Here is a 25292-nt window from a genome sequence, read left to right as displayed (position 1 = left end):
GTCAAAGAGGCAGAGAAATTCATCGCCTTCCACTGTGCACTTTTTTTCTCTATCCCTGGCAGTGCAAAAAGCATAAAAGAGTTTTCCAGCACACAGCCATCCTACAAGGCCACATCCAGCCATTCCTGCAATGATGTTTGTTTTCTGTTTAATTGTCAGTCTATTTGCTTGCATGTTTCAATTGATCTGCAAGACAAACGATGCTACTGAATTCTCGGGATCTCTCTGATGCTCTCCTTCTGCCAGGGAATGGAGGGGCAGTAGTACCCGTGGTTATCAATGCGGAGTCGTCGGCCCCTGCCTCTCCCTGCCCATTAGTTGAGTAGACGACTAAAGCGTGAGCTCTCCTTGCTAGTTGAGAGCAGCAGTTCTTTTGGGGGAATTTTTCTGCCGTCCCCTCTCCTCTTCCTGCCATGACCTCAGAGAGGTATCACAGAAACATTTGGCCATTGCCAATCCCAGAGTGGGCATTCTGCCCATCCAACAGGGCAACATCTCTGTCTCCAAGGAGCAGATGGTGGTAGTCCAGGTGGTTCAAAGTTAGTCTGCTTTTGGAGTGGTTACTTTTGGAGACGGTCAACTAGATCACTTGAACTGAGCCATCTGGGAAACACTTTCCTCAAAGGAAGGTGAGTGGCTGTTCCTCCTCCACCCCAATTTTCCTGTCTTAACCACAAGGAAACTCCACTTCCACAGGGATTTTGATGGCCTGGGAGCCTTGGTCTTTCCCCTCCTTTCCCTTTTATAGGCAGGATGGATCTCTCCAGTGGAAGCTGGAGGGACTATTTTCATTGAAGTGATTGTCAATTTTGTTGGCAAGTTACGCTCTTCCTAATGGTGGGCCCTAGTTCCAGGCTCTGCAGACCTCTGACCTCAGGACAACACCGTTTGCAGCTTTGCGGCTCTAATATTTGATGCTAGAATCTGGGAGAAGCTCGGTTTTTACCCTTGTGCAATGAAGGGAGACTTAAATCTGCCTCACTGGTACAAATGTGGTCGTGGGGAGATGAAAAGGGGGCTGCCAGGCCCTGTTCTTCCCTCAGGTAGGTGCAGCTAAAGAAAGGAATGGAACAGCAATGTGTAGCTATCTCCCTTTGGAGGGTGGGGAAGCAAAATTCTCAAGAACTCTGAGTTGGCCAGCCTTGCTTAGGGTTGGCCAGCCTTGCTAATTCTACCTTAGTCCTGGTAGAATTTAGGCTCATTCCATTTTTAGATGTGTTAGGAATGCCCTCTGCCCCGCCTCCAGCTTAGCAAGACCCAGCTCCATTGGATTGCTCTTGGACATTCAAAAACTCTAGTGGGGGAAAGATGGTCATTTCAGAGATAATGCCTACATAGCAGTTTCTAAGGCTCCCTTTCAGTTCCAGACACTCCCCAAATCTCCCATGCACCACTCCCTCCAAAGTCTGGCTTTGAGGGGACTTTATTCCTGGCATCTGGCACTGAGTGCTTTCCTGCAACTCACAGCAAGGCCAATCTTACCCAATTTAGCTCCAGATCCCAGAATCAAGGATCCAAAAGCACCATATGAAAAAGGCCAGCATATTTTGAGGCAGAAATAAAAAGGGGCCTTATACTGGAGGAGACCCACTGCTTTGCACCCTTAGCTGCTCTCCTCAGGGCTTACAGAATTGTGCATCTTAAGGATGCCTCCTATTGCTGGCTTTTCAGGATATGGGAAGGAAGTATAACAAAGAAAAGTGTCATGTGATTCTTGTATTATTTTGAAATTATTTATTTTACTTTTTTTAAAATTGTTTTTCCCCATGGGAATTTACTTTGAAATCAAGGGCAACTTGAAGATTCCCTTTTCTTAACTGAAAACCCTTGTAGATGAGTTTCTGCTGTGCATTTAGAGGACAACTGGATCCTAAGGAGTTCACTCCAAGGCAAATAGTAAATCTATTTGATAGAATGAATATCTGCGCAAAGAATGTTGCTGCTATTTGCTAACATATGGATCTTAGAAAATTGATTAATTTGCTGAGAATCAAAAACATAATTCTAAACTGCACAGAGTTTCTGCTACCACTGATTTATAGGCTATTAATGAAGGAACTGAAATACAACTTTGAGGAAAGGAGGGAAAGGGATGAGGAAGGTTCTCTATCCCGAAGTCAGAAAAAAGGGAGTGAGTTGGTATTTTGCCCCTAGTTAAAGCGGTGGTCGGTCAGGAAAAGTGCTTCTTCCTACCTTGCCCATTCCAAATGCACCTTTCGGGGTTAAAGAATTCCCATGCTAGCTGCATGAAATGTTAGTCTTCCTGAGAGTGACAATGGAAAGAACAATTAATCAAAAAATGAAATCTACAAACGGGAGGAAGAAGGCTGGCTACCTATGCAAGGATTTCAGAAACTTCCAATTTGCACTAAGAGAAGAAAGTAGGTTCTCCCCACTTCAGCCTCCACCTATCAGGATTGTGATGATAATATCTTGACACAACAACTCTCCAAAGCCTTTGCTCCCTTCAGAAGACCCTAAAATTTGGGAGTGTACAGAGGACACACAATACATTCAAACCCCATCTTTAGCCAGACCCTCAGATGATCCACCCATAGGGCCATAAGGGTAGCAGGAAATCCAGTTCCTTCAGCCCCAACTAAATTCAGAATCTTGTGTAAATATAGCCATTTGCCTTATTCACTTCCTGCATCCAGATTCATTTCTTTGGATTTAGTTGTGCTCAAAAGCAGGATTCCCTGGCTACTCTTGTAGGCCCTAGACCTTTTCCTCCTACTCTAAGTCTAAGTGAAAAACTGGAGCCAAGTTTGGTCTGGTGGTCCTGGTGACTTAAGGAGTAAAAATTCTCAACCCTATGAGTCCTGAGCTGTTCAAAGCCTTCCAGGCAGCTAAAGTAGGTGTTCCAGAAGCTTTCTAGAAAGAAAATCAAGGCAGCCACTGGGTTTCATACTATTCTCACAGGTGCTATATCCTCCCACATGGCTTAGTTTGTCACTTTGCCTTCCTCTCCCACTTTTGATACAGTGCAGCCTATAACACACCTCAATTTGTGGGCAGAGAGGCTGTTTAATCCATCATTTTCACTTGCCAACTACAGTACCAAGAGGTTCCCAGACTTCCTAAGAAGTTGCTTGGACTTGTTCTCCATTCACTATTTCTTATTTTTCTGGATTTGTGAATGTGTTTCTTCCAACAGTGTCTAAACTTCTCTTATCTTTTCTTCAGAAGAATCACCATTCCTCCAGCAAGTGCCAAACTGCTGTTTTTCCGTTTGCTACTTTGCCTCCCTCCCGTTTACTCTTGTCTACTTATTTCATCAGAAATAAAAACAGACCCCTTATTTTGATTTTGTTACAATAAACATCAGTACAAAACGAGAATAAATCTTTGGCTGGAAAAGGAAGCTGCTGAGAGAATGGGTGGTTGTTGAAGACTTTTAACTATGAGCCCTCTTTAAATTGGGTTGACAATCCAGTTACTGGGTTCAGATTTAAATTCAAGCCTCCAAGCCTCTCGGGGTAGACATAACCTTCGGATCGCAGTCAACAGTCAGGGAAACTGAAGTAGGTTTGCCCGGTGCCCTGCAATGGGCCCATTTATTTTTATAACAAAGACCCCTTGATATTTGGATGAGAAGAGAAGGAACCCCCGTAAGAGTGAGGCGGCCAGCGAGGGATCAAGTAGTCCCATGGCCGCGGCCTGAAACGTAAGTTTTTCTGGCGGAAGCGCAGTTTTAGAATTAAGAAACAAAGCAATTGCCAAAAGTTAAACTGATTTTTATAAATTATGGGGGCAGTACAAGGAAGGGATGGACTGACAAATATTCACAATTCAGTGGAAGTAAATTGTCCTGGTTGTTTGCAACTCTCCACCTAAAAAAGGAGGGCATTTACTGCGAAATGGGAGAAGGGAAAAAAGGCACCGAATGGCCTCAACATTCCCACCATAACTGTTTCTTTTTCCCTTCAAAGGCCCGAGTATTAAATTCATACTAAATATAAAAATAATTATAATCGCAACGATTTTAATACAACTAAAAAGTGCTAGAATCATATTGTTTCCCAAACTGGGCCCCATAACTGCAAGAAAGTCAGATCACAGGCCCAGAAGCTACGGGGAAACTCTCCTATACAGCCACGTTAGAGAGGACGGAAAGGTGGTCTGTTTGATCAGACTGAGCAAGCTTGTTCGGGCACTTTCCGATTGCCTCCCAGGCGCTAGAGTAGGAGAACGGCCAGCTTGGTTGCCCGAAAAATACTCGATTGTTCAGCGAGGCCGGCAGGAGGGGATTGACTCTGCTCCGGCGGCGTTTGGACAGTTTTGAATAAAGAAAGGGGGACGGTAGAGGCACCGCCAGAAGAGCAAAAGCTGCCGGAAGAACAGATCGGCTCCCGAGCTTTCTCCCACTGCTCTTCCCTGCCTTCCTTGCCTCCCTTCCTTGCCTCCCTTCCTTGCTTCTCGTCTCCCTACCCTCCCTCCCTTTTTGCTCTGGAGCGGCCGGGACCCGAGCCTCATTTGATGCCCCCGCCGCCGGCGGCGGCACAGGCCGAAAGGGCCCAACCCGGCAGGCAGTAATAAGGGTAATAGTAAGAGGGCTGGAAGGAGAAGAGGGAAGGCGGCCGGACCATCTCGTTCGGGTGATACTGCCTCTGATCATCACGGACTAGCACTTTGACCGCCACTTTCTTGGCCGCCGGCGCGGCGGACAGGAGGTCCGCGGCCAGCTGGCGCCGCTTCGTCTTGTAGCGCCGGTTCTGGAACCAGATTTTCACCTGCGTCTCCGTGAGCTTGAGCGAGGCAGCCAAATCGGCGCGCTCCGGCCCAGAGAGGTAGCGCTGGTGGTTGAAGCGCCTCTCCAGCTCGAAGACCTGCGCGTGGGAAAAGGCCGCCCGCGAGCGCTTTTTGCGCGGTTTCTGGGACGCCGTCGAGGCTGTCACCGGGGCCGGGACGCCCGCCGACATCGCCTCGTCCTCCTCGGAGGGGGCTTTGGAGCCCCTGTCGCCGTGTTTGGCTTCGTCCTCCTCCTCGTCCTCCTCTTCAGGGTGGCTGACGCCTCCTGAGGGGGGAAAAGAAGACAGACAGTCAGGAGGCGTCGGAATTTGGGGGCGCCCCTTCAGCCACCCGCCCGCCTCCCGGCTTTCCCTCCACCTCGGTTTCTCCACTGGAAGCAGAGAGACTTGGCCTGCAATCGGAGGGGCTTCCCATTCTGACCGATCCTGAAGCAGCATTCGGCCTACAGTTCTCCTGTCCCTAAAGGCAAGCCTCCTTCGAGGTGGAGGCGCCGAATCTAAGCAAGGCCCTGATGCCGGTAGTTGTCATTACTTCTCTACTGTCCTAGGGCTTTTTGACGGATGTCCCACTGGGCTTCAGAGCCTTCACTATTTTTCTTGGGCTTCTCCCAGGCAGTCACACGCATATCTAAGCCCTTCAAAAGCAGCGGCCAACAGTTACATGAATTACACGTGTAAAACAAAGAAGGTTGAACGGGAAAGAGACCAGCATGGGATGGAATTTTATCTGTCTCAGGGTAAACACAAGGCCAGGTCTGAGCTCTTCAAACTCTTCCTTTTGCTTCCTCTCCTTTTTGGTAAAGGAGGAGAGGGGTGCGCAGAAGGTTGCACTTTGGCTGAGAGGGGTGCCCACGAGTTGCCCTGAAAGGGAATGAGCCCAAGAAAGACTTGGAGACACCGCCTTCGAAATTGGGAAGAAGCACTGTGTTTGATCCAGCCAACATTTGCTCTGGACTGCAGGGACAGCTGCTGCTCTCAAGGCGGCCTTTATCCTTCCTCATATGGCCTGCCTGTGTGAGCAGGCCTGCTGTGGGGCTGAGGGGAGACCGTACCAAGGAAGGAGCGCCACAACCCCTCTGTTAAATCAGAGCTCCAGCCTATCCAGATAAGGGGTGGGGAAGGGGAGAGCGAAGCGCCACTAAGGAGCCACGAAAAGAAGAGCCTTCGCCACAATTCGAAACTTGACATTTCTTAATTTTCCATCAGTCAAACTCTCCTCGCAAATGCTGCAGGAATGAATCCTCTGTTAGCGGAGCCACAAAGCTGCAGTCTGTCCCGCCATTTTCCAATAAGCCACAGTTCGTAAATTAAATCCAACGGGTTTTAAACTAGATCCCGAACTTCCCAGTTCCCAGGCATCTTTTTGCTTCAAAATCTCACCCCAGGCTCAGAGGATCTCAGCCGAGCGGCACTCGAGCCTCCAGAGGCAGGAGCTGTAGAAAGTAAGCTACAAACCACCCTTCTAAGTATTCTTGTCCCAGGTTCATTTGCACGGAACCGGTAAGGCGCGTCACTTCCACCAGTGAACCTGGCTTGCTTTCGACAGGCGGACCGAAGCAGGCTTTGTCCAAAGGTCAGACCCTTCTGGTGTGCGGGAAGGCCAACAAAGGTGAGAAGAGACGCAGCTCAACTTTGCGTGCTGGTCTTCGGATTCCTAGGGGTAGAAAACTTATCCGTTCGAGCCCTTGTACATGCTGGGCTTCCCTGGTGGCGCATCCTTGGTTCCCCTCTGTCAGGTTCTCCAAATGGAGCGGCGGGCAGAAACGAAACTCTTCGCTGCAGCCTAGAAAAGTCGAAGAAGGCAAACGACACGTCTCTTCCTCCCGCCCCACGTAAATCTTTGCTGCTCCGCCAGGCTCAGCCCAAGCGGAAAAACTGCCAGGGAGACGCCATCCAGCAATAGGCACCCTCTTACTCCCCACCTCCCGCACGCTGGGATTCTCCTAAACTTCTGGCCCGGCGGCTTACTGAAACCGCCCCGGGATCCACTTCAGGCCCGGCGGGTTTATTGGAGCCGTCCCGGGATCCATTGGGCCTCGCTAGTCTGGAGGAGGACAAGCTCCTCGGCTCCGTTTGCCCCTGCGAGGCTGGCGACTCGAGAGAAGCGGGGGAAACGGACTCTGCCTGGGACTGGGAGGAGGACGGGGCCCTTCTTTGCCTCTAGTAAGTAAGCTTCACGCGATCCATTTCCTGCAAGAAAAACATCCTCTCTTATGTTTGAGCTGTCTTTCCCGAGCTCAGCGAGAAGGCCTTTGTCCATTGGAAGGCGGCTCGCACAACACGGCGTCGGAGAGGAGTTTTCGGGGCTCCGCAGTCACGGCAGGCAGCCAGAACTCGGAACTGTATGGGGTCCCACGAGAGCGGCGATGAGGGTGCAATTAGCAACATGCTTCGAGCGGGTTAAGCGATCCGGGCTCCCCTGCTGGCCTGGAGTCTCGCCCTGTTTGCACCCTTTTCGGCCGCTTCTCAGGTCCAGCCGAAGAGCTGGGAGGGCGGCCATCCTCTTCCGCAACCCGTTTCCCGGCTGCCCTTTCTTGATTAGAATGGGTTCCTCCCGAAGGGAGACGTGGATAGGAAAGCAACAACGACTAGGGGCCAGAATGGCTTTGCAGTTGTTTCTTCCACCAGGCCCAGCAAAAGCTGCCTTTTGAACCCAGAACTGGGAGCAGGGCGAGGCTCCAGCCCTGGCCGAAGGTGACGCCGTTGCCACTCGAAAGGTGGCCTTCTAGCGGCGACCCACTGGCCAGAACGCTTCGTTCTCGGAGGATTCCGGGAAGGCAGCGCGGGGTCGTCCGTTCTCTGTAAGAGAGAAGCGCCCTCTACTCTCCCATATCACAGCTTTGCGCCGTCGAGATCTCCGGATGAGCAGGAGCACGACTTCGGCCCCTACCTGGCTCTGTCTCCCACCGGCATCGTCCCGCTCCACAGTCCTCCCTTGATCGCTCCGAAAGGACCCGGCTCACCTGTTGTCGGCGGCCCCGAGCCTCGGCCCGGGGGCCAGCTTTCCGGGGACTGAGGAATGTGGCCTTGCTCGGTGCTGATTCTTCCCGCATGGGATTGGGCTCTGCCCTGACTGTGCAGCCTCTCTCGGGGTCTTCGGGAGTCAGCGGGCACGTGACCCTCTCTGCTGCCAGGTTCCTGCTCGTCGTCGTCCTCCCTGTCGCCGTCATGCTCCTCGCTCAGGACTGAGTCCGAGTCCCAGAGGGGTGACCGGGCAGCCGCGGGGTCAAAACGCTGCTGCTCCTGGGGTGTTGGCGGCTTCGGCGGCTGAAGCACGGGGCCCAGAGTAGTGGCCTCCGGGTCAAAGAGACGCCAGCAACAGGCGGACGTACCCTCGGGACCGGGCAGGAGCATCTGCGGGCAGGGACGGGCGGCAGCTACGACTCGCACGGCGCCCACTTCCTTCTTGGTGAGGAGGGCTTGGATGGAAAAAGGCGTCGGGGCCAGGCTAGCATTGCGCCGGGCCATGGCTGGGGCGGCTGCTCGGCTGGCGCCTCGGGCAGCAGCGGGATGTCTACCTTCAGTTGGACGCTGCCCTCTGCGCCCCCGGGCCCGTTGCGCGCTGTTCCCATAAAGAGCCCAGCCGTCGCCGAACCCGCTGAGACGCTCCTCTGGCCAGGCAGCTCCCGACTCCGACCCACACCGCGCCTCTGCGTGCTCGCTGGCTTTCGGCCGCCTTTTGCAGCCCGCCCAGCTGTCAGTCCAGCGGTGGAGCTCCAGAGCCGAGCCAGGGCCGGCCTTTCCTCGGGGGTGGGGCTGGTCCCGGGCGGCGCGTTCATTGGCTGCGCTACTTTTCCGGCCCGCGGGAGACTCCGACTCTGGAGCGCGCGCCTTAACCCTTTCCCGTGCCAAGGGTTTCCCTGCCTGAGAAAGAGCTTCTGGCAGGGAAGGAAGGGAAATTCTTTGAGGGCACCCCGTCTCCGTTTTTACGCCTCTCCCGAGTCAGCGGGATATATCTTCGGGCTTTCTAGGATAGTTAAACTCAAACCCCAGCTGGGGCAACCGACAGGTAAAGCAGTTGCTGGATCAGAGACATTTTCTGACCAAGCCTTTGAGGCGGTGGCGTCAACTTCATCCTCGCACAAGAGTCGCACAAGAGACCAATACGAATGGAATTGTTTTTGGTTAATGGTAATAATAATGATGATGATGCACTATTTGGAACATCATACATCTTAAGAAGGTACTTGGTTGATACCTAGGATGCTGGCAGCAACCCGTATCAACCATTAGCACCAGTCAATGGTATTTGTGATGCATTTTTGAATGTTCAGTTGACTGAGTTTCATGTTTAATGAATAAAATAAATAATAATTAAAAACATCAATCTGTATCAATCAGTAGTTGCCATATCAAAAAATCTGGGACAGTATTAGAAAATCTGAACACTGACCAAATTTCCATTTGTTAATTGCAAAAGGCCACAGGCTTGGACCCATACATACCAAACCGATAAATTACGATTTCCTAAGTTCTTCGGAAAAACTTGATACCTATGAAGGCCCAACACCATCTAAAGAACTGGCTGCTGTGATGTCACATTGTTGTAAACAGAATAATTCGAGAATGTATAATGACTACTGCTTCGTTATTTTTTCTTTAATCAAAATGCTGAAATTGTGAGTGCATCTTCTTTGCCTAGAATGAAATTAAAAAGAGCTTATATTTCTACTGTTTATTCTGCATCTGAAATACATTCAAAGATAGCAAAGATTTTGTTATCTAATGTGATGATGTTGCTAGAGCTTGTCTTTTGATACTTGAGAATTTGTAAGACTGAAACTCGAAGAGAGAATCAAGGTCAATCTAGGTTTTCTTCTCAACCTAGAAAATGCATTTTGAAAGTTTCTCAAAACAGAACTAGGCGAAGTTTCATATTTTTGTCAGTTCGAATCAATTATATGCAAGGTTTTGATTGCAGCAGAAAACTTAAACTTTTCCAGAAAAAAACTCTGCCATGTCCTTTACCAGACTGGTGCCCACGCTTCTCATATCTGATTCCTCAGCACTTTATGCAGGACAAGTTTGTCAATTTATTTATTCAAAAAATATTCTCAGGGCAAGTGCTTTGTGTATAAATTGTGAACGAATAAATAAATTTTATTCAAAACATTGAAAAAATTCGGAACAAAATTAAAATGATGTGCCTCGGCGAGTGTGGCTAATAGAATCCAATATTTATCATTATGGACACATCATTATCACACATTTGCTGCATGTTTCAAGGTTGTAGAGTGAAATGAACAGGTGGCCTGTATGTGTGTACATACGGACTAGACTATAATATCAGTTCTCCAAATAGAAAGGTGGGGATTCAATGAGATCCAAGGGATCTGGGCAACTAGGAGTTAACAGAAGTTTAACACACACACACACACCCTCTCTCGGAATTTACAAATAATGAGTAAAGAAGTGGGACAGATGGACAAATCCTCACATTTCTGAAGCGCGCTGCTCCTAGGAGACTAGAGTCTGGGGTTTGCTTGGGGATGAAAACGCTGCTCCTGCGTTTTCCTTTAAGGAAAAAACGACTCAGATGTGCCACCCTGTGTGTTAAAACACATTCCTCAGAATAAATAGGCCGAGATATTTTCTAATTTCTATGAATGTATGTTTATTCCATTGAAAGTATGCAATGGTTTTAATACACAAGTCACAACTCCCGTGGAATCAGCAATATCTTCAAATCGAGTGTTCCTTGAAACGCCGTGTGAATTTTGAATCCCCGAGTGAAATTTCTGCAACTTCTAAATTCCCCTGCACTGGGGAAATTGCATGCAAATTATGAAACGTCTTTCCTCTCTTGTTCCTTGACCATTGGGAGCAAGTCCTTTTCCTGTAGCCGGGAGTTCCCTCTGCTTCGCCCGCGAGGCTCCCTGAGAACTCACTGAATTATGGCGGGTCTGGATCTGGCAAGGAGGAAAGAGCTGAACCGGGAAGTCCCGGTATTCGCCCCCCCGGAGTCAAGTCCCCACTCTTTCCATCGGTGCCCAGGTGACAGCATCGTCCTGCTCATTGCGCCACAGGAAGGGTGCCCGCAGCTAAGAGCCCGGTCTCCCCGGCGGAGGAGACAAAGGGCGCGTGTAGCCCCAGTCCGACTCCAACGCCACTTCTGCCGGGGCTTAGGGAGGCGGGCGTCTCACGAGCCTGTGCCGGGGGAAAGAGCCGTCGAATCCCGATGGAGTTAGGGCAAGGAACGGGCCTTCACAGCTCCACCAACTTCTGTTTGTCCCTGAGCTGGGCGGCAACGGGCAGCCCGGTGGCGAGCGGAGGGAAAGCGGCTTGGCGCAGGGGGCTGGGGGTGCGTCCGCCAGGTCTAGGGGGACGGAAAGCGCTCTGGGAGCCCTGGGGCCTCTCACTGCCGAACAACAGTCTGAGTCTCAGCCCGTGGAACTTCGCCGCGGACCCGCCCAGAAAACGCGGCCAACCGGTAAGGCGCAAACAAGGAAAAGCAATTTCAGCCCAGCTGCTCAGAGGAGAGGCGGCAAGCGAGTTGGCGGGAAGAGCGCGAAGGCACCTCTTTCTGCTCCGCGGCGGCTCGGCCTGGAGGCGGGAGGGGCCCTTTTTGCTGACAGCTGCTCGTCCCCTAGTTTGGTTGTGAGAGCAGAGCAGGAGGGCCTCGCGGGCATCGGGACAGAAGATGCCGCGACTGACCGCCGCGAGATCTCCTTTCCTGTACTGGCGTCACATGACAAACCTGGACTGCAAACCAAAACTAAACTACCTTTCAATCGATTCAGACGCAACACGCCCCGGGAAAGGTGCCTGCGAGCCCAGTCCGCGAATGGAGGGAATGTTTAGAGCAGAAGACTGATGGGGAGAACTCCCCAAGAGGCCTCCTTCGGGCGGAAAAAGAGTGAAGGAGGCGTCGGGATGGAAACAGGCCTCGCCGGGGTTTTCCCAACCTTTCCAATGTTCAGAGTTGTGGCGTTCAAGGTTCTCCCGGCGAAGGCAGCGCTCGGATTTCCGTCCCCGCCGGCTTTGCAAGGAACGAACCGAGGAGTCTGGGCGGTGGCATGGCACGCCACCTGGAGACAAACGGGAGAGGCAGAGAACGGCGCTCCTTTCTTCCTCTTTCCCTAGGGGGCCACGGGCTCTTCCTGGCGAGCTCCAGTGAGAGCAAGCGGAGCTGAAGCAGCCTGGGAGGGCCTTTGCGAGCAGGCAGCAACCCGGACTGAACGGAGATGCGCCTTCCGGGGGACCTACGGGAGCGCCAAAGAAGCTAAAAGCGCGGCACTCCTTGTCGGGGTACAAGCATCAAGCTGCTTCGAGAACGGAGGTTCAGACGGGGAATACTGTCGTTTAGCGTGCCCCAAATTCGACTCTGTGTCCCAAATCTCTGTCAAGTTCGGTCCGCAGATTCGACACAACCTTGTTGGCGACGGGTACCGTCCATTAGTTTGTTGTCTGCGCTGGCTGCAGTCTCCCCTGGAGTGGGAATTTGAGCTTGCCTTGAGACCCTGAAACAATGGGGAAATGGTAGTCGACGCCCAGTCAGCATTAAACCTTAGTGGTTCCTTTGTGAGAAACAATTTGCTCTTTTTCTTGGGTTGAGATTCATTTCTAGGTATTTGTTGCTAGTCCCTTATGCTACATGACAGTGAGAAATGACATCTCCTTTCCTTGTAGAGGTTCCTTCTCAGACAATTGATTGTAGAATCAATACATTCTACATGTCCTCCAGCTGGTGAACAAGTCACAATTGCTGGATTCATAAAAATATTTGGTAATAAGACATTTCAATTCTAATATATTAGAATTACCTGGTTCCAGGAAGCAACTCTTTTGGTTGGGAAGACATCTGTGCTCTGCTTTATTTCAAGCCAGGTGGCATAAATAGTACCCCCTTCATTGCTCTCCTGACTGGGATGGACCTCCAGTCTCCACCTCTCTGGCTGCCTCCAAGCCTTCAGTCAGCGTTTTCAGCTAGTTAACACATCTGCAGTTCCAGAATCTCTCTCTCCCCCTCCCTCTGCCTCCCCCCCTCTCTCACACACACCTATCACCTACCTATCCATTTGAGGTCTGTCCAGCCATGAAGAAGCTTCAGCCATTCAGTCAGGCAGGGCTATAGACCAATCTTTGCTTGGTAATTATCTTCTGTTCCCTGATTGCTGATAATTTGTCTTCAAGCTTTAGCCAGCAGAAGACATCCCACTTGTGAGGCTGGTCCTGCATTCAGAATCCCTGCTGCTATCAAAATCTTTCTTGGATGAAGCTTAGTTCACGTCAGCTACCCAGAGATGTTACTAGACAGGAGAGCTAAATTAATGAATTAAGATTTATTTGCCAAAGGTAGAAGAGTACAAATGATCAAACCATTTGCCTGTTTAAAATAAACCAAACCTGTCCTCAGCCCATGTAGATGTTCTTGTGTTCAAAGTGAATTGAATTGAATGCTACATTCTCTCCATATATTTTCTTCTCTAACAGACAAAACTTTGGGTCAGATCTTTGATAAAACCATTAGCTTGAAAGTGCTTTAAGGGAGATGAAAATGTCTGTTTTGAAACCAACTGTAAGGAACTGCCTCAGCTAGTCCCTCAGGAAAGTAAGAATCTTAATCCATTTAGTTGAATCAAGAGAACTTTTGCTGAGAGAGAAATGAGTGCAGGAGAACAAGGCAAAATCTGAAAAAGCCCATACAAACCAAAAAGCATTTTTTTGTTTCCCCAAGTCCAAGCCCGCTAACCAGTCCACCAGCAGCCAATGTGATGCTGAAAGGTTGTTTTGAGAATCTCTGAGGTGCGAAGAGATAACAGTTCACTCTCAGGGTATGACGCAGTAGTGGATTCCTCTTACCTTTGCTATTGGTTCAGAACCAGGAGCTCGTGTGTGTGCATGATGATTCTACACATGCGCAGAACCTTCTGCGCATGCACAGAGCTTCCATTATGACATCCGGGAGGGTGGGCAGAGCCTCCGGCCGTCACCACTACCGGTTTGCCTGAACCAGGGTGAACCAGTAGAAACCCACCACTGGTATGATGGCCTTGGAGTGAGGCTGAAACCAGCTGGGAGAGAGTTTGTTCTGTCTCTGAAGATGCTCCCTCTCCCTAATTCTGTCTCTGAAGACGTTCCCCCTCACTAATTCCCAAGCAGTTACACCAAAAGCAAAAAGCAAGCTAAAAATGCCAGTAAGCCGCCTTCCCCTCTTTCCAACAGAATGGCAGGACATGATGGTGACCCCCTGAACAGTGACATTAGTCCTGGAGAACAGAACAAACAGGGAGAGAAGAAATAGAGAATGAAGGGAATGTTATTTGGGTTTGTCAGGGTACCAATTATGGAAGCATTTAATAAGTCTAGGGGCTCTAATATAGTGATGGTCAACCCATTCATCCTGAGCTGTCGGAAAATCCTTCCATGCCACCAAATACTGAAGGGTTCCCCTATGATTACGGGAGTCTAGAATTTTCCAGATTTCAAAGTGCTGCTCCCCTTCTACCATTAAAGGTTCTGGGGTTGATGGAAGTTCAGATCTAAGGGGAGAAGTAATCTCAGGCTTCAATAAGTTACAATGAAACACAGGGTGAACCTATCAAAGGGGCTTGGGCAAATCTATTTCTACAGTCACTGGGTTAATTATGCACTTAATTGGGAAGGGCCCTACAAACTTAGGTACCACCTTCTTCGATGGTTGTAAAGATTGCAGGAAGTGGGTGGAAAAGTAGACACGGTTACCAATCTTAAATAGCTTGGGTTCTGCACACTTCTTGTCAGATTGCTTATAAGCTTCACAAGCATCCTCCAGAGCCTTCCTCACCACCGGCCATTTATTCGGAGACCCACTCCTTCAGTCATGCGACATTAAGGGGCAATTTTGGCATAGGATTGAAATCTTGTCCAGTAGCCACTCTAAGAGGAGTGATGTCAGGGTTCCAAGTAATAGTCCCATAGCAAGCAAAACTCCAAGGCAGATGAATTCCTCAAATAATAGCTTTATTGGAGATATCATATTGGCGTAAATCTGGTGAAAACTGACTCTGAAGGTTCCCGCGGTTTTCATCTAATTAAAAGAGAAAGTTTTCCCACAACCCCAAATGATCAGTCAAATAGTCCAATCAATACACTGTCTGGTTGTCTGGTGACCTCCTTCCTCCTTTCATGGTCCAGGTGTGTGAATGTCCTTGGTTCTCAAGAGAAAGTACTTTATTTTGGCTAAACAACCCCTGCTATCTCTAATCCCCCCTCCCTTTCCCTCAGCTCCAGTGTGGCAACACTGAAGCTCCAATATGGCTCCGGTCAGGTCAGCTTCAGGGTTGACAGGCTGCCTCCCCTTAGTTGAAGAGGACTGCCTGCAAGACAAAAACATACAGGGAGAAGTTAGTCAAGGCTCAACTCAACCCCCCCTTCCTCCCCCTGGAAGTCCCTTAGGTTTCTAGGGGAACTCGTCATGAAACTGACCAACCTATCTGCCTTTACATCCCAGCTCTTGACCCATGTAGCCTCGGATAGGGGGTATCCCTTCCATTGCACAAGGTATTGCAATCTACTCCTATGCAATTTTGAATCCAGAATTTTCTTTACTTCATGTGTCTTCCCCTGCACCACTATTGGTTTTGGGACTGTCCAATCTACTGTTCTAATCAGGGAACCTACCACTGACTTTAACAAGCTACTATGAAAGACTGGATGCACTTTCCCTACCAAGCGAGGGAGGCTAAACTGTACCCATAACAGGGTTAGTTACTTTCAACTATAGGGAAAGGCCCTATAAACTTAGGTGCTAGCTTTTTGCACTGGAGTTTAGCTTAGGTATTTTGTCGAAAGGTAAACTTTGCTTCCAACCTGGAATGGCTCTTGGGGTGTGTGGCACTTGTCAGCTTGCACTTTATGAGTTTTTGCCGCTTCTCGCAAAGCCCGCTTGGTATTTTCCCACCCCTCCTTCAGGGACTCCATTCATTTAGCAATATGGAGGAGAGGGCCTCCCTGGGGAGCTCATGCAGGGGAATGAATTCCATGGCACTGGTGACCTGGAAAGGGGTCAGGCTGGTGCTACTGTGCACAGCATTATTGTAAGCCACCTCAGTGAATGGCCATAACTCTGCCCAGTTGGACTGCTGGTAGTTGACATAGCACCTTAAGTACTGCTCTATCATGGTGTTGACGCATTCCGCAGCCTAGTGGTGAAATCCACTTACCTTTGCTACCGGTTCGGGAACGGGAGCGCGCAGGAGCCTCTTCTGTACATGCGCAGAATCTTCTGCACATGTGCAGATGGTAAAAAAATGGGACGTAATGATGTCCCAGCAGCTGGGCGGAGCCTCCTGCTGCCGGCGCTGCCAGTTCAGCAAGCCGGATTGAACCAGGGGGCGGGGATTTCACTGCGTCCGCAGTCCCATTGGAACTCAGATGAAAAGCCAAGCTAAGTCCCTGCGAGGACCCAATGGACTTAATGAACTCTCTCCAGAATTTTGCTGTGAATTGGACACCCCTATCAGAAATAATTCTTTTTCTTTAATTATAAAAGTTTTTTATTTTTATTTCTCATAAAACATATATAAATGTACAATCTCTTTAACCATTCTTATCACACATATTATCTTTTGGTTTCCATATTGGTTCATTCTTCATCCTAAAACTTTAAAATATATTCGGAGTTGCTCTTCTACCATTCCATATCTCCCTTCTTCCACAACAAACATTTCTCTCCTTCTCCCCTTACCTTTCCCTCCCTTCTTCTAATCTTTTCAACTTTCTTCTTTCCTCCTCTCCTTCCCCTTCCTTTCCCCCACTCCTCCCCTTCCTCTCTTTCTAACACTCTCTCCTACTCTTATTTCCCCTCCCTTTCTTCCTCTCCTTTTATCTTCTTTCTCTCTCTCTCTTTTCCTCCCTTCTCCTCTCTCTTTCCTACCTGTCCTTCTAGTCCTCTCTCCCTTCCCTCTGTGTTGTTGTGTCCATTTTCAATTCAATATTTTGTCAAGATGGTATTTGAGCAACCCTGATCTTATATTTACCCACATTTTCCTTTCAATTTCTTTTCTAGTTTGAGGGTTAGACATATATTATCCTTAACATACATTTATATAGTACCTCTTTTTCATTTCCCCCCTCCTTCTCCCTTTTTCATTTATTCAGGTGTCATCCGGATTTCTATTTTTTTTTGTCTTTTCTCTCATTTATTTTTATTCATATTCCTTTTCTAGCCAATCATAAAAAAGTCCCCATGTCTTGAAGTACACTGATTCCTCTTTATCTTTTATTCTTAATGTTAACCTGTTCATTTCTGCACATTCTAAAATTTTCTTTATTATCTCTCCTTCTAACGGGATTTTTTTCTGTTTTCCAGTTTTGTGCAAATACTATTCTAGCCGCTGTTATTATATGTATAATCAAATATGTATCTTCTTTGCCATATTTCTCCGGTACAATTCCCAATAAAAATGTCTCTGGTCTATACGCTTGTGTAGCATTCCTTCTAATGTCAATATAAATAATAATGGAAAAGCTTTTTCTAATATCCACTTTTTCTGTCATTTCACCATTTACAATTACCTTTGCCAATTGTCCTTTGTATATAGTTTTGACCATATTTATAAACCTATCCCAAAAGTCATTTGCAATTGTGTTATCATAAATTGCCAATTCACATTATCAAACGCTTTCCGTGCATCCAAAAATAATGCCATTTGTTTCTCTGGATGCCCCTCATAGTATTCCAATGTATTCAATATAATTCTCATATTGTCTCTAATCTGCCTTTTAGATAAAAAACCATTCTGATCTGTGTGTATAAATTCATTTAGCAGTCTGTTTAGTCTTTCAGCCATGATTGATGCAAAAATTTTATAATCCGCATTTAATAGGGAACTTGGATTATAATTATTTGTTGAAGATCTGATTCTTTTTTCAGTAGAAGAGTTATGTAAGCTTCCATCCATGAGTCCAGGATCTTAGCTTCTAATAATAAATCATTAAATACCTGCAACATTATGTTACTTAATACATCTTGCAACATTTTGTATAACTCTGCTGGTAATCCATTTAGTCCTGGTGTTCTACCATTCTTTTGTCTCTTAATTCCCTCTTTTAGTTCCATCATTGATATTCTTTCTTCAAATAACTTTTTAAATTTTTCTGGAATCTTGGGTATTCCAGCTTTTTCTAGATATTGTTCTATCTTTCCCTCTGCAACTGTCTCTTGCTGCTATAGTCGTTTGAAATATTTCTCAATTACTTTTTTTCCCCCTCATTTGGTAGCATATATTCCCATCTTGATCTACTAGTTGGGTTATTAACTTCTTTTCTTTCTCTTTTTTCCTTTTATATGCCAACCATCGTCTTGGTTTATTTGCATTTTCAAAAAAGTTTTGCTTTGTTGATTTTATTTTATTTATCAAATCTTCATTTTCCATTAAATTCATTTTATGTTTTTGCAAGTCCAGCGAATTCTTAGTCTTTTTATCATCTGGATTTTTCTGTAGTTCCATCTCTAACTTCTTATACTCTTCCTCCAGTTTCTTTTGTATTTGTCTATTCTGTTTGTTCTGTTTTACTAGATAAGTCATTGTCAGTCCTCTAATATATGCTTTGCTGGTATCCCACACATTTTGTAATGACGTATCCTCTTTTTTATTTTCTTTAGGAAGAGTCTAGGAAGACTCTAGGAAGAGTCTTTCTTAACTTCTTATTCATTTTTGTGGATTTGTGATCTAATTCATTATTTACAATCGCATTAAAATCTCCTATTATACATATATCTTCATCTTCTATTATGTTTCTAGGTAATTTCGCATAAAATTCTTCTTGATTTTCATTTGGAGCATATATCGCTACTAACAATCTTTTTTTATGGTTCATTACTATTTCTACCATTAATACTCTTTCTTCCTCATCCTCAAAAATTTGTTTGGATTGAATTGTTCTTTTAATATATAGTGCTACTCCTCTTTTACTCTGACAAGCAAGTCAGAGTAAATGTCCCCAATTTAATCTGCTCCAAAAACTTATGTTGTTTTCAAATATGGACTTCTTGTAAGCATATTATCTCTAATTTTAACTTCTCTAATTTATTAAATATTCTTCTTCTTTTTATTGCTGAAGTTAGTCCATATATGTTTATTGATATCATTTTTATTTCTTCTTCCATATCTTACTTATTTACTTGTTTAGTAGATCTAGTCATTCTTCTCTCCCTTTGTTCTTTTGCTTCTTTCGCTCTTGCTCCTTCTCTTATTGTTTTTTCTTCTTGTTCTTTAGCTCTTTTGGTTATTCCTCTTTCTCTTCCTGATATCCAGCCCTTCTTTCTTCTCTCAATCTCTCTTCTTCTTGGAATCCTTTAAAAAAAAAGTTTTATTGGTTTTTTTTTCTCCTCTCCCACCTTCACCCACATTTTTTTTTGAACAGTGTTCGTCGTTTCTTATCTTATACAATTAATCAAATTCAAATACATTTTACTCAATTACAATTTTTGTGAATATCGTTTTCCCCTCTTTCCTTTTTTTTGAATATACCTCAGTATTTCTATACTTGCATACATAAACACCTTCTTCATTTATCCCTAAATTCTAACTTTACTATTTGTACATATTTGTCCTCTTAAACAATTCATTCTTTTTCTTAATATATTTATATTTGTTTGTTCAGAGCTGCCTTTCTTTTACTTCATCTTTTTTTTTGTACAACAATCTTTCTCCTCAAACCTAGCTTCTCCTTCTTCTCCTTCCAACTTTCTTTCCCCACCTTCTTCTTCTCTTCTCAACTTCCTCTTCCCTTCTCCTTCTCCTCCTCTCTTCCCCCTGTCAGGGCATTTATTAATCCCATGTTTGGCTCTGGGACTAATTACCCTGGTTTAGAGGAGGAGATGAATCGAGGCTTATTCCAAGTTTGCAATAATCTGAAAAGAAACGCGAAGGAAGGTTTCTAATTAAAACTCATTTATTTGTTATAAAGAAAATAAAACACCTCACTAACTAAGAAAAGTTAATTGCTACATTTTTGAAAATAATTCTTGCCGGCTATGTGAGCCGGACCTCTGGCAAGAGAACAAAGGAAAAAGTATGAAAGGCAAGTGAAGGAATGTGGGTGGATACGGAAACACGTAGCTTACTGATAAGAAGTTGGCAAAGCTACGGAGAGTCTGACAGTCCAGAAATAATGAGCTCAGCTGGTAAATAAAATAACGCAGTGACATTCCCCTTCTTTGCCAGTTGAGCGAATATCAGTTCATCATCAAATAAGGCACATCTTCTCACGCAGATACTCATGTTGAGCTGCTGGAAGTGGTTTGTTGAGCATATCAGCAATTTGATCATGTGTAGATACATATTGCATTTTGACAAAACCTTTTTTCACTAAATGCTTTATGTTTTGGTAACGAATGTCAATGTGTCTGGACCTAGAACCTGTGAAATGAGATTCAGAAATATAAACCACCGATTCATTATCTTCCATCACGGTGATCGGTCGGATCGGGTGTGTCCAGATATCTGTGACTAAAGCATCAAACCAAGTTAGGGAATTACATGCATCTGAAACACAAGCATATTCAGCTTCAGTAGATGAACAAGAAACAAAATTCTGTTTACGTACTTGCCAATAAACAGGACATCCATTTAAGAACATCATATAACCTGAAGTACTTTTGCGTGATTTCTTATCACTTGCCCAATCAGAATCTGCATAACAACATAATTCTGCATAATCAGTATGTGTTGGTTCTAACAATAACTTCAAGTGTTTAGTGTATTTTAGGTATCTCAGTAATTTCTTAATACATGTCCAATGAAACTGTTTTGCCTTACCTACGTGTCGAGATAAGAGATTAACACTAAGTGCAATGTCAGGTCTGGTCCAACTACTAATGTATAACAGTGACCCAATGACTGAACGATAAAGTGTTTGATCCTCGAACTCAGGACTTTCTTCTTGTGTCAAGTTGTGAAAATCTGTTTGCATGGGTGTCTTTGTTGTGTTAGCATCTTTCATGTTGCAATGATGCAAAACTTGTTCAATTTTATCTTCTTGTGAAAGACTAAACCCCTTCTGTGTCTTTTCAATCTGAACACCTAAATAAGTGCTAATATGACCTAATGATTTCAATGTGAAGTATCTCTGCAAAGCTTTGGCAAAAATTTCACTCATTTGCTTATTTGGACCAATATAAACAATATCATCAACATAAACAAGAACTATCTCATATGCATTGTTAGATCTTTTTGTGAACACGCACTCATCAGTTTCGGACTTAATAAAGCCCATTGAATTTAGTTTGTCAGTAAGACATAAATACCACATTAAACCAGATTGTTTCAGACCATAGAGACTTTTGTTTAGGAACCAGGTATCCCCTTCTTGCTGTCGGAATCCTGGAGGACTTCTCACGTAGATGTCTTCGTCTAGGTCTGCATGTAGATAAGCCGTGTCAACATCAAACTGGAAAACTTCTAAACCAAGGATAGTTGCAGTTGCTAAAGCAATTTTTACACTCTCAGTTCTGACTGTCGGTGAGTAAGTATTTGTGTAGTCCTCAGGATAACATTGAGCGAAACCCTGAGCTACAAGTCTGGCCTTGTACAGTGACTCACCATTTGGTTTCTTTTTGATTCTGTAAACCCATCGAGTGCCAATGACCTTTTTGTTTGCTGGAGGTTTTGCAGGTGTAAATACTTTAAGTTTCTTTAGACTGTCCATTTCAACCTGCATTGCTTCATACTATTTGTCTTGCTCTGAATCAGGGAGCTGCTTGATTTGTGTGAAATTATCAGGTGGAAGTGTGACATTGCAAATCAAAGGCAAGGGTGCTTTTGTCAGTTGCCAAGAATACCGTTGTGGAGGGATCCCTTTTGTGGCCCTCTTGGAACGTCTCGGGACAACTGTCCAGTCTTCTTCTTCGTCCTCGTCCTCACTTTCGTCGCTAGCATCAGCATCCGCGGCTTGCGAAGACGGAACATCGGGTTGAGAAGAATCAGTGGAATCTTGATCATCAATCTGCGTGGCATCAGCAGTATCATCTCTAGGAAAATAAACTCCAGGATCATTGGAATGAATCCTGGACCAGTCAATATCTTCTTCAAAATTAGCAGATTGGGAAATCACAATTGCATGTTTAGAGTCAATAAATTTGCTCCATTTTGAGTTATCATCAATACCCATAAATCTCAGTCTTTTTGCTGCTGGACCTCCTTTTCTTCTTTGAGCTAAGGGAATGTTCACCATAGCATATGAACCAAAAATATGAATGTTTTTAAGATCGGGCTTGTAGCCATACAACATGAAGAAAGGAGTCTGATTTGTTACACTGCTCCAAGTACGGTTGACAATGTAATTTGCATACTTGATAGCTTCACCCCAGTATATCTTACCAAGGTTGGCATCTTCTAGGAGACAACGCATCATGGTTTGCAGTACCCCTTGTCTTCGTTCTGCGACTCCATTATGAGCCGGTGTGTAAGGAGCCGACGTCTGATGAATAATTCCATTCTTACGCATCCAGTCCTGGAAACGCTGAGACATGAATTCGGCACCACGATCACTCTGGATTCTGGCGATGCGAACTTGGTGTTGGGTAGAAACAAGGGTTGCAAAGTCTTTAAAGATCTGAAAGGTCTCTGATTTTTCTTTCATAGGATATACATATCCATATCTAGAGTAATTATCAACAATTGTTAGAAAATATTTTCTACCACCAAATGATGGCGGGAAAGGACCAACTATGTCAATGTGAACCAAATAAAAAATGCGTGTTGACAGGCGTGTAGCGCGTTTGGGAATGGCTGCTGCTTTGGATTTGGCCTTCTTGCATACAGCACAATCCAAAAACACCTTACACCCCTTTAGATCCAAACCTTTTGCAAACTCCGGCATCTTCCTAAGAACATGGAAACTGGCATGCCCCAATCTTCTATGCCATTTGTGGATACACCTGGAATGCAAAGGTTTACCAGTTAGTGAATTCTCAACATTAACATTTTTATGCGGAACCTCAGGCTTGCTCTGAGTAACCTGTTTACCAATTCTATTTTTGTTGGCTTTAGGAGCCTTAGGGGTAGCAACAGGATCTCTCACTGGAGCATCTCTCTCTGGGCCTGTGCTCTGCCTTTTTGGAGTTTGCATACTTGCCTGTGTTTGTTTTTTAGGCTTTGGCTTTAAGTAATAAACACCACCAATTAATATGGTTTCAGCAACAATATCTCCATCTTTAACTATGTAACTTGCTTTTTCAAGGTGGTGAACCTGGAACTTTAACATTCTAGACAAGTGACACTGACTAAGCAAATTACTGGTTGCTGTTGGTATGTAATAAACATCAGGAATGAATGCATCGAGCTCTTCAACATAAACAGTTCCTTTTCCTTTGACCTGACAAGGATGATTTGAAAAAGAATAAAGTTCACGTAGTTCTGGTTCAGGCTCGTGCATTTCTGTGAAAAGTTCCTTTCTGTAGGTAACATGCAATGCTGCACCACTGTCCAAAGTCCACAGGAGTCGTCTGTCGTACTCTGGTTGAGGTTGTGGATCATTGGTTAAAGCCAATGTGGCGAGTGGAGTTTGTGGATCACGCCGGGGACCACGACGACCTTGTCTTCCGCCTCTGCCTCTGCCTCTGGAGTCTGTTCCTCTGGGCTGGTATGTGACGGGAGCTGGAACTCATTGGGGACAATCCCGGGTGGCATGTCCCACACGATCGCAGGTGTAGCATCTCGGCATCCTTGGAGCGTAGGTCCTTCCTCGGAAGGGGTGCCTAGCTGGAGCTCTTGATGCGGGTGGTCCTCTCAAATGTGGTGTGGCTAGCATGAATGCCTCTTCTTCAATCAAAAGTCTACAAACATTGTCCACTGTGCGTTGAGCAATTGGGACTTGGTTAACTTTTGTAACAGCATCTTTCCATTCATAGTTCAAAGAGTTAATAATGATGCTGATCATTTGAATATCTTCAATGTTATGGCCTCTTTCTCTCAATTCTGTTCTCAGACCTTTCAGTTTGGTCAAATGTCCTCCAATTTGTTCACCAGGTTTCAATCTCGAACCGTGGAGTTCAGACATTTTTAGTTTTGACTCACCAGTTAGTGGAGAGACAGAAAATGCCTGGTGAGGAGCCTGCACTTGGTATGCTGGCTGTGCTGGCAGAAATGCCTGTGGTATTTGCTGTGCCTGTTGTGGACCTAAAAATGGTCTTGGTTATGCCATTGGAGGTGGGCCAGGAGGTGGCCCTATTTGCACTTGTGGCTGGGGCACATGTGCAGGCATTTGTAGCTGCTGTGGCTGATGCACTGGAATCTGCTGTATTCCAGTTGCCATTTGTGCTTGATCTGCAATATTGGCATGACCTGCTGGAGATGCAATCATTTGCCTTTGCTTCATAAAGCGTGCCTGTGTTTCTTCTAAAAGGACACCAACACCGCCAGGGGGTGTTTGAGTTTGGGCCTGTGGAAACACTTGTGGCATTTCAGCTTCCTGTAGTAAATTACTTTTGCCAGCAGATGGTGCTGCACATTTGGGCAGCTTTGCATACGTGGCATTGTATGCTTTAGAGTAGGAGTGGTTATGTAAGACATGTGTAACTTGATCAGGGAGACTTTCATGTGACGTATGCAGTGCTCTTTGCCTTAATTGGCCTGACACAGAATCCACCAGGGGGAGTGTCTTTGGCTCTGAGCAAGAAGACAATATGGCGCTTTTTGAAAAATTTAAGTTATCTCCCATATCTTGCTCAAGCATAGATATAGCCATTTTTGCCTGGGATAGCTGCTGTTCATAGAGTTTTATACGGTCACGATAGGCTTTCATGGCCAGCTCATCCAGGGTGAGCTTAGAGCTTCGAGGAGAATAATGAATTGTTTCTCTCTCTGCGTGGGAGGAATTTTGCTCAGCAGTGTGCTTTAGCCTTGCATCGAGCGTTACAAATTCAGAAGGTTCTGGGAAGACTTTTTCAGAGCTTGGAAGATCAGAAGAAAATGTTACTGACCTCAGTCGTAAATCATCATCTTCAAAAACAGCTTCTGTCTTATCTGTCTCCATTTCTGTTCCCACGGCTTTTTCTTGTTCCAGGCGTGTGGCTGTAGTAAGGGGCTGGAAATCTGGAAACCTCCTTTCTGCCACCTTCTCAGCAAAATACATTTTGTATTTGTTTTACTTCTGTTTCGGCATTTCAGCAATATAATTAGCGTACCTCAGTAGCTAAAAACTAATTGCCTATGCGCTCTTATCAGAAATAACAAAACAAGAAAAAAGCCATAAATCAAACCATCCGAGCTACCAGAATGTCAGGGCATTTATTAATCCCATGTTTGGCTCTGGGACTAATTACCCTGGTTTAGAGGAGGAGATGAATCGAGGCTTATTCCAAGTTTGCAATAATCTGAAAAGAAACGCGAAGGAAGGTTTCTAATTAAAACTCATTTATTTGTTATAAAGAAAATAAAACACCTCACTAACTAAGAAAAGTTAATTGCTACATTTTTGAAAATAATTCTTGCCGGCTATGTGAGCCGGACCTCTGGCAAGAGAACAAAGGAAAAAGTATGAAAGGCAAGTGAAGGAATGTGGGTGGATACGGAAACACGTAGCTTACTGATAAGAAGTTGGCAAAGCTACGGA

The 25292-nt window shown here is 45.7% G+C and overlaps 1 protein-coding gene across 1 annotated transcript; it reads right to left on the bottom strand.

Annotated features, from left to right (window-relative positions):
* Window positions 1-3716: 3716 nt before the first annotated feature.
* NKX3-2 (NK3 homeobox 2) lies at window positions 3717-8428 on the bottom strand. The gene is made up of 2 exons (XM_034408885.3): window positions 7715-8428; window positions 3717-5017 (listed from the first exon to the last, which is right to left on the bottom strand). The coding sequence occupies exons 1-2, from the start codon at window positions 8217-8219 to the stop codon at window positions 4473-4475; spliced, it is 1050 nt and encodes a 349-aa protein (XP_034264776.1). The 5' UTR covers window positions 8220-8428; the 3' UTR covers window positions 3717-4472.
* Window positions 8429-25292: the final 16864 nt, after the last annotated feature.

This window comes from Pantherophis guttatus, chromosome 8 (assembly GCF_059756535.1).
Source record: "Pantherophis guttatus breed Tessera chromosome 8, ASM5975653v1, whole genome shotgun sequence".
NCBI lineage: Eukaryota > Metazoa > Chordata > Lepidosauria > Squamata > Colubridae > Pantherophis > Pantherophis guttatus.
This window is presented reverse-complemented; position numbering and strand designations above follow the sequence as displayed.

Bases quoted from the DNA above. Each gene is read 5' to 3' on its own strand.
- NKX3-2 (XM_034408885.3), bottom strand. From the start codon at position 8,219: ATGGCCCGGCGCAATGCTAGCCTGGCCCCGACGCCTTTTTCCATCCAA. The intron at 5,018-7,714 runs GTGAGCCGGGTC...TTCCCCCCTCAG, and splicing joins CTCGGGGCCGCCGACAACAG to GAGGCGTCAGCCACCCTGAA.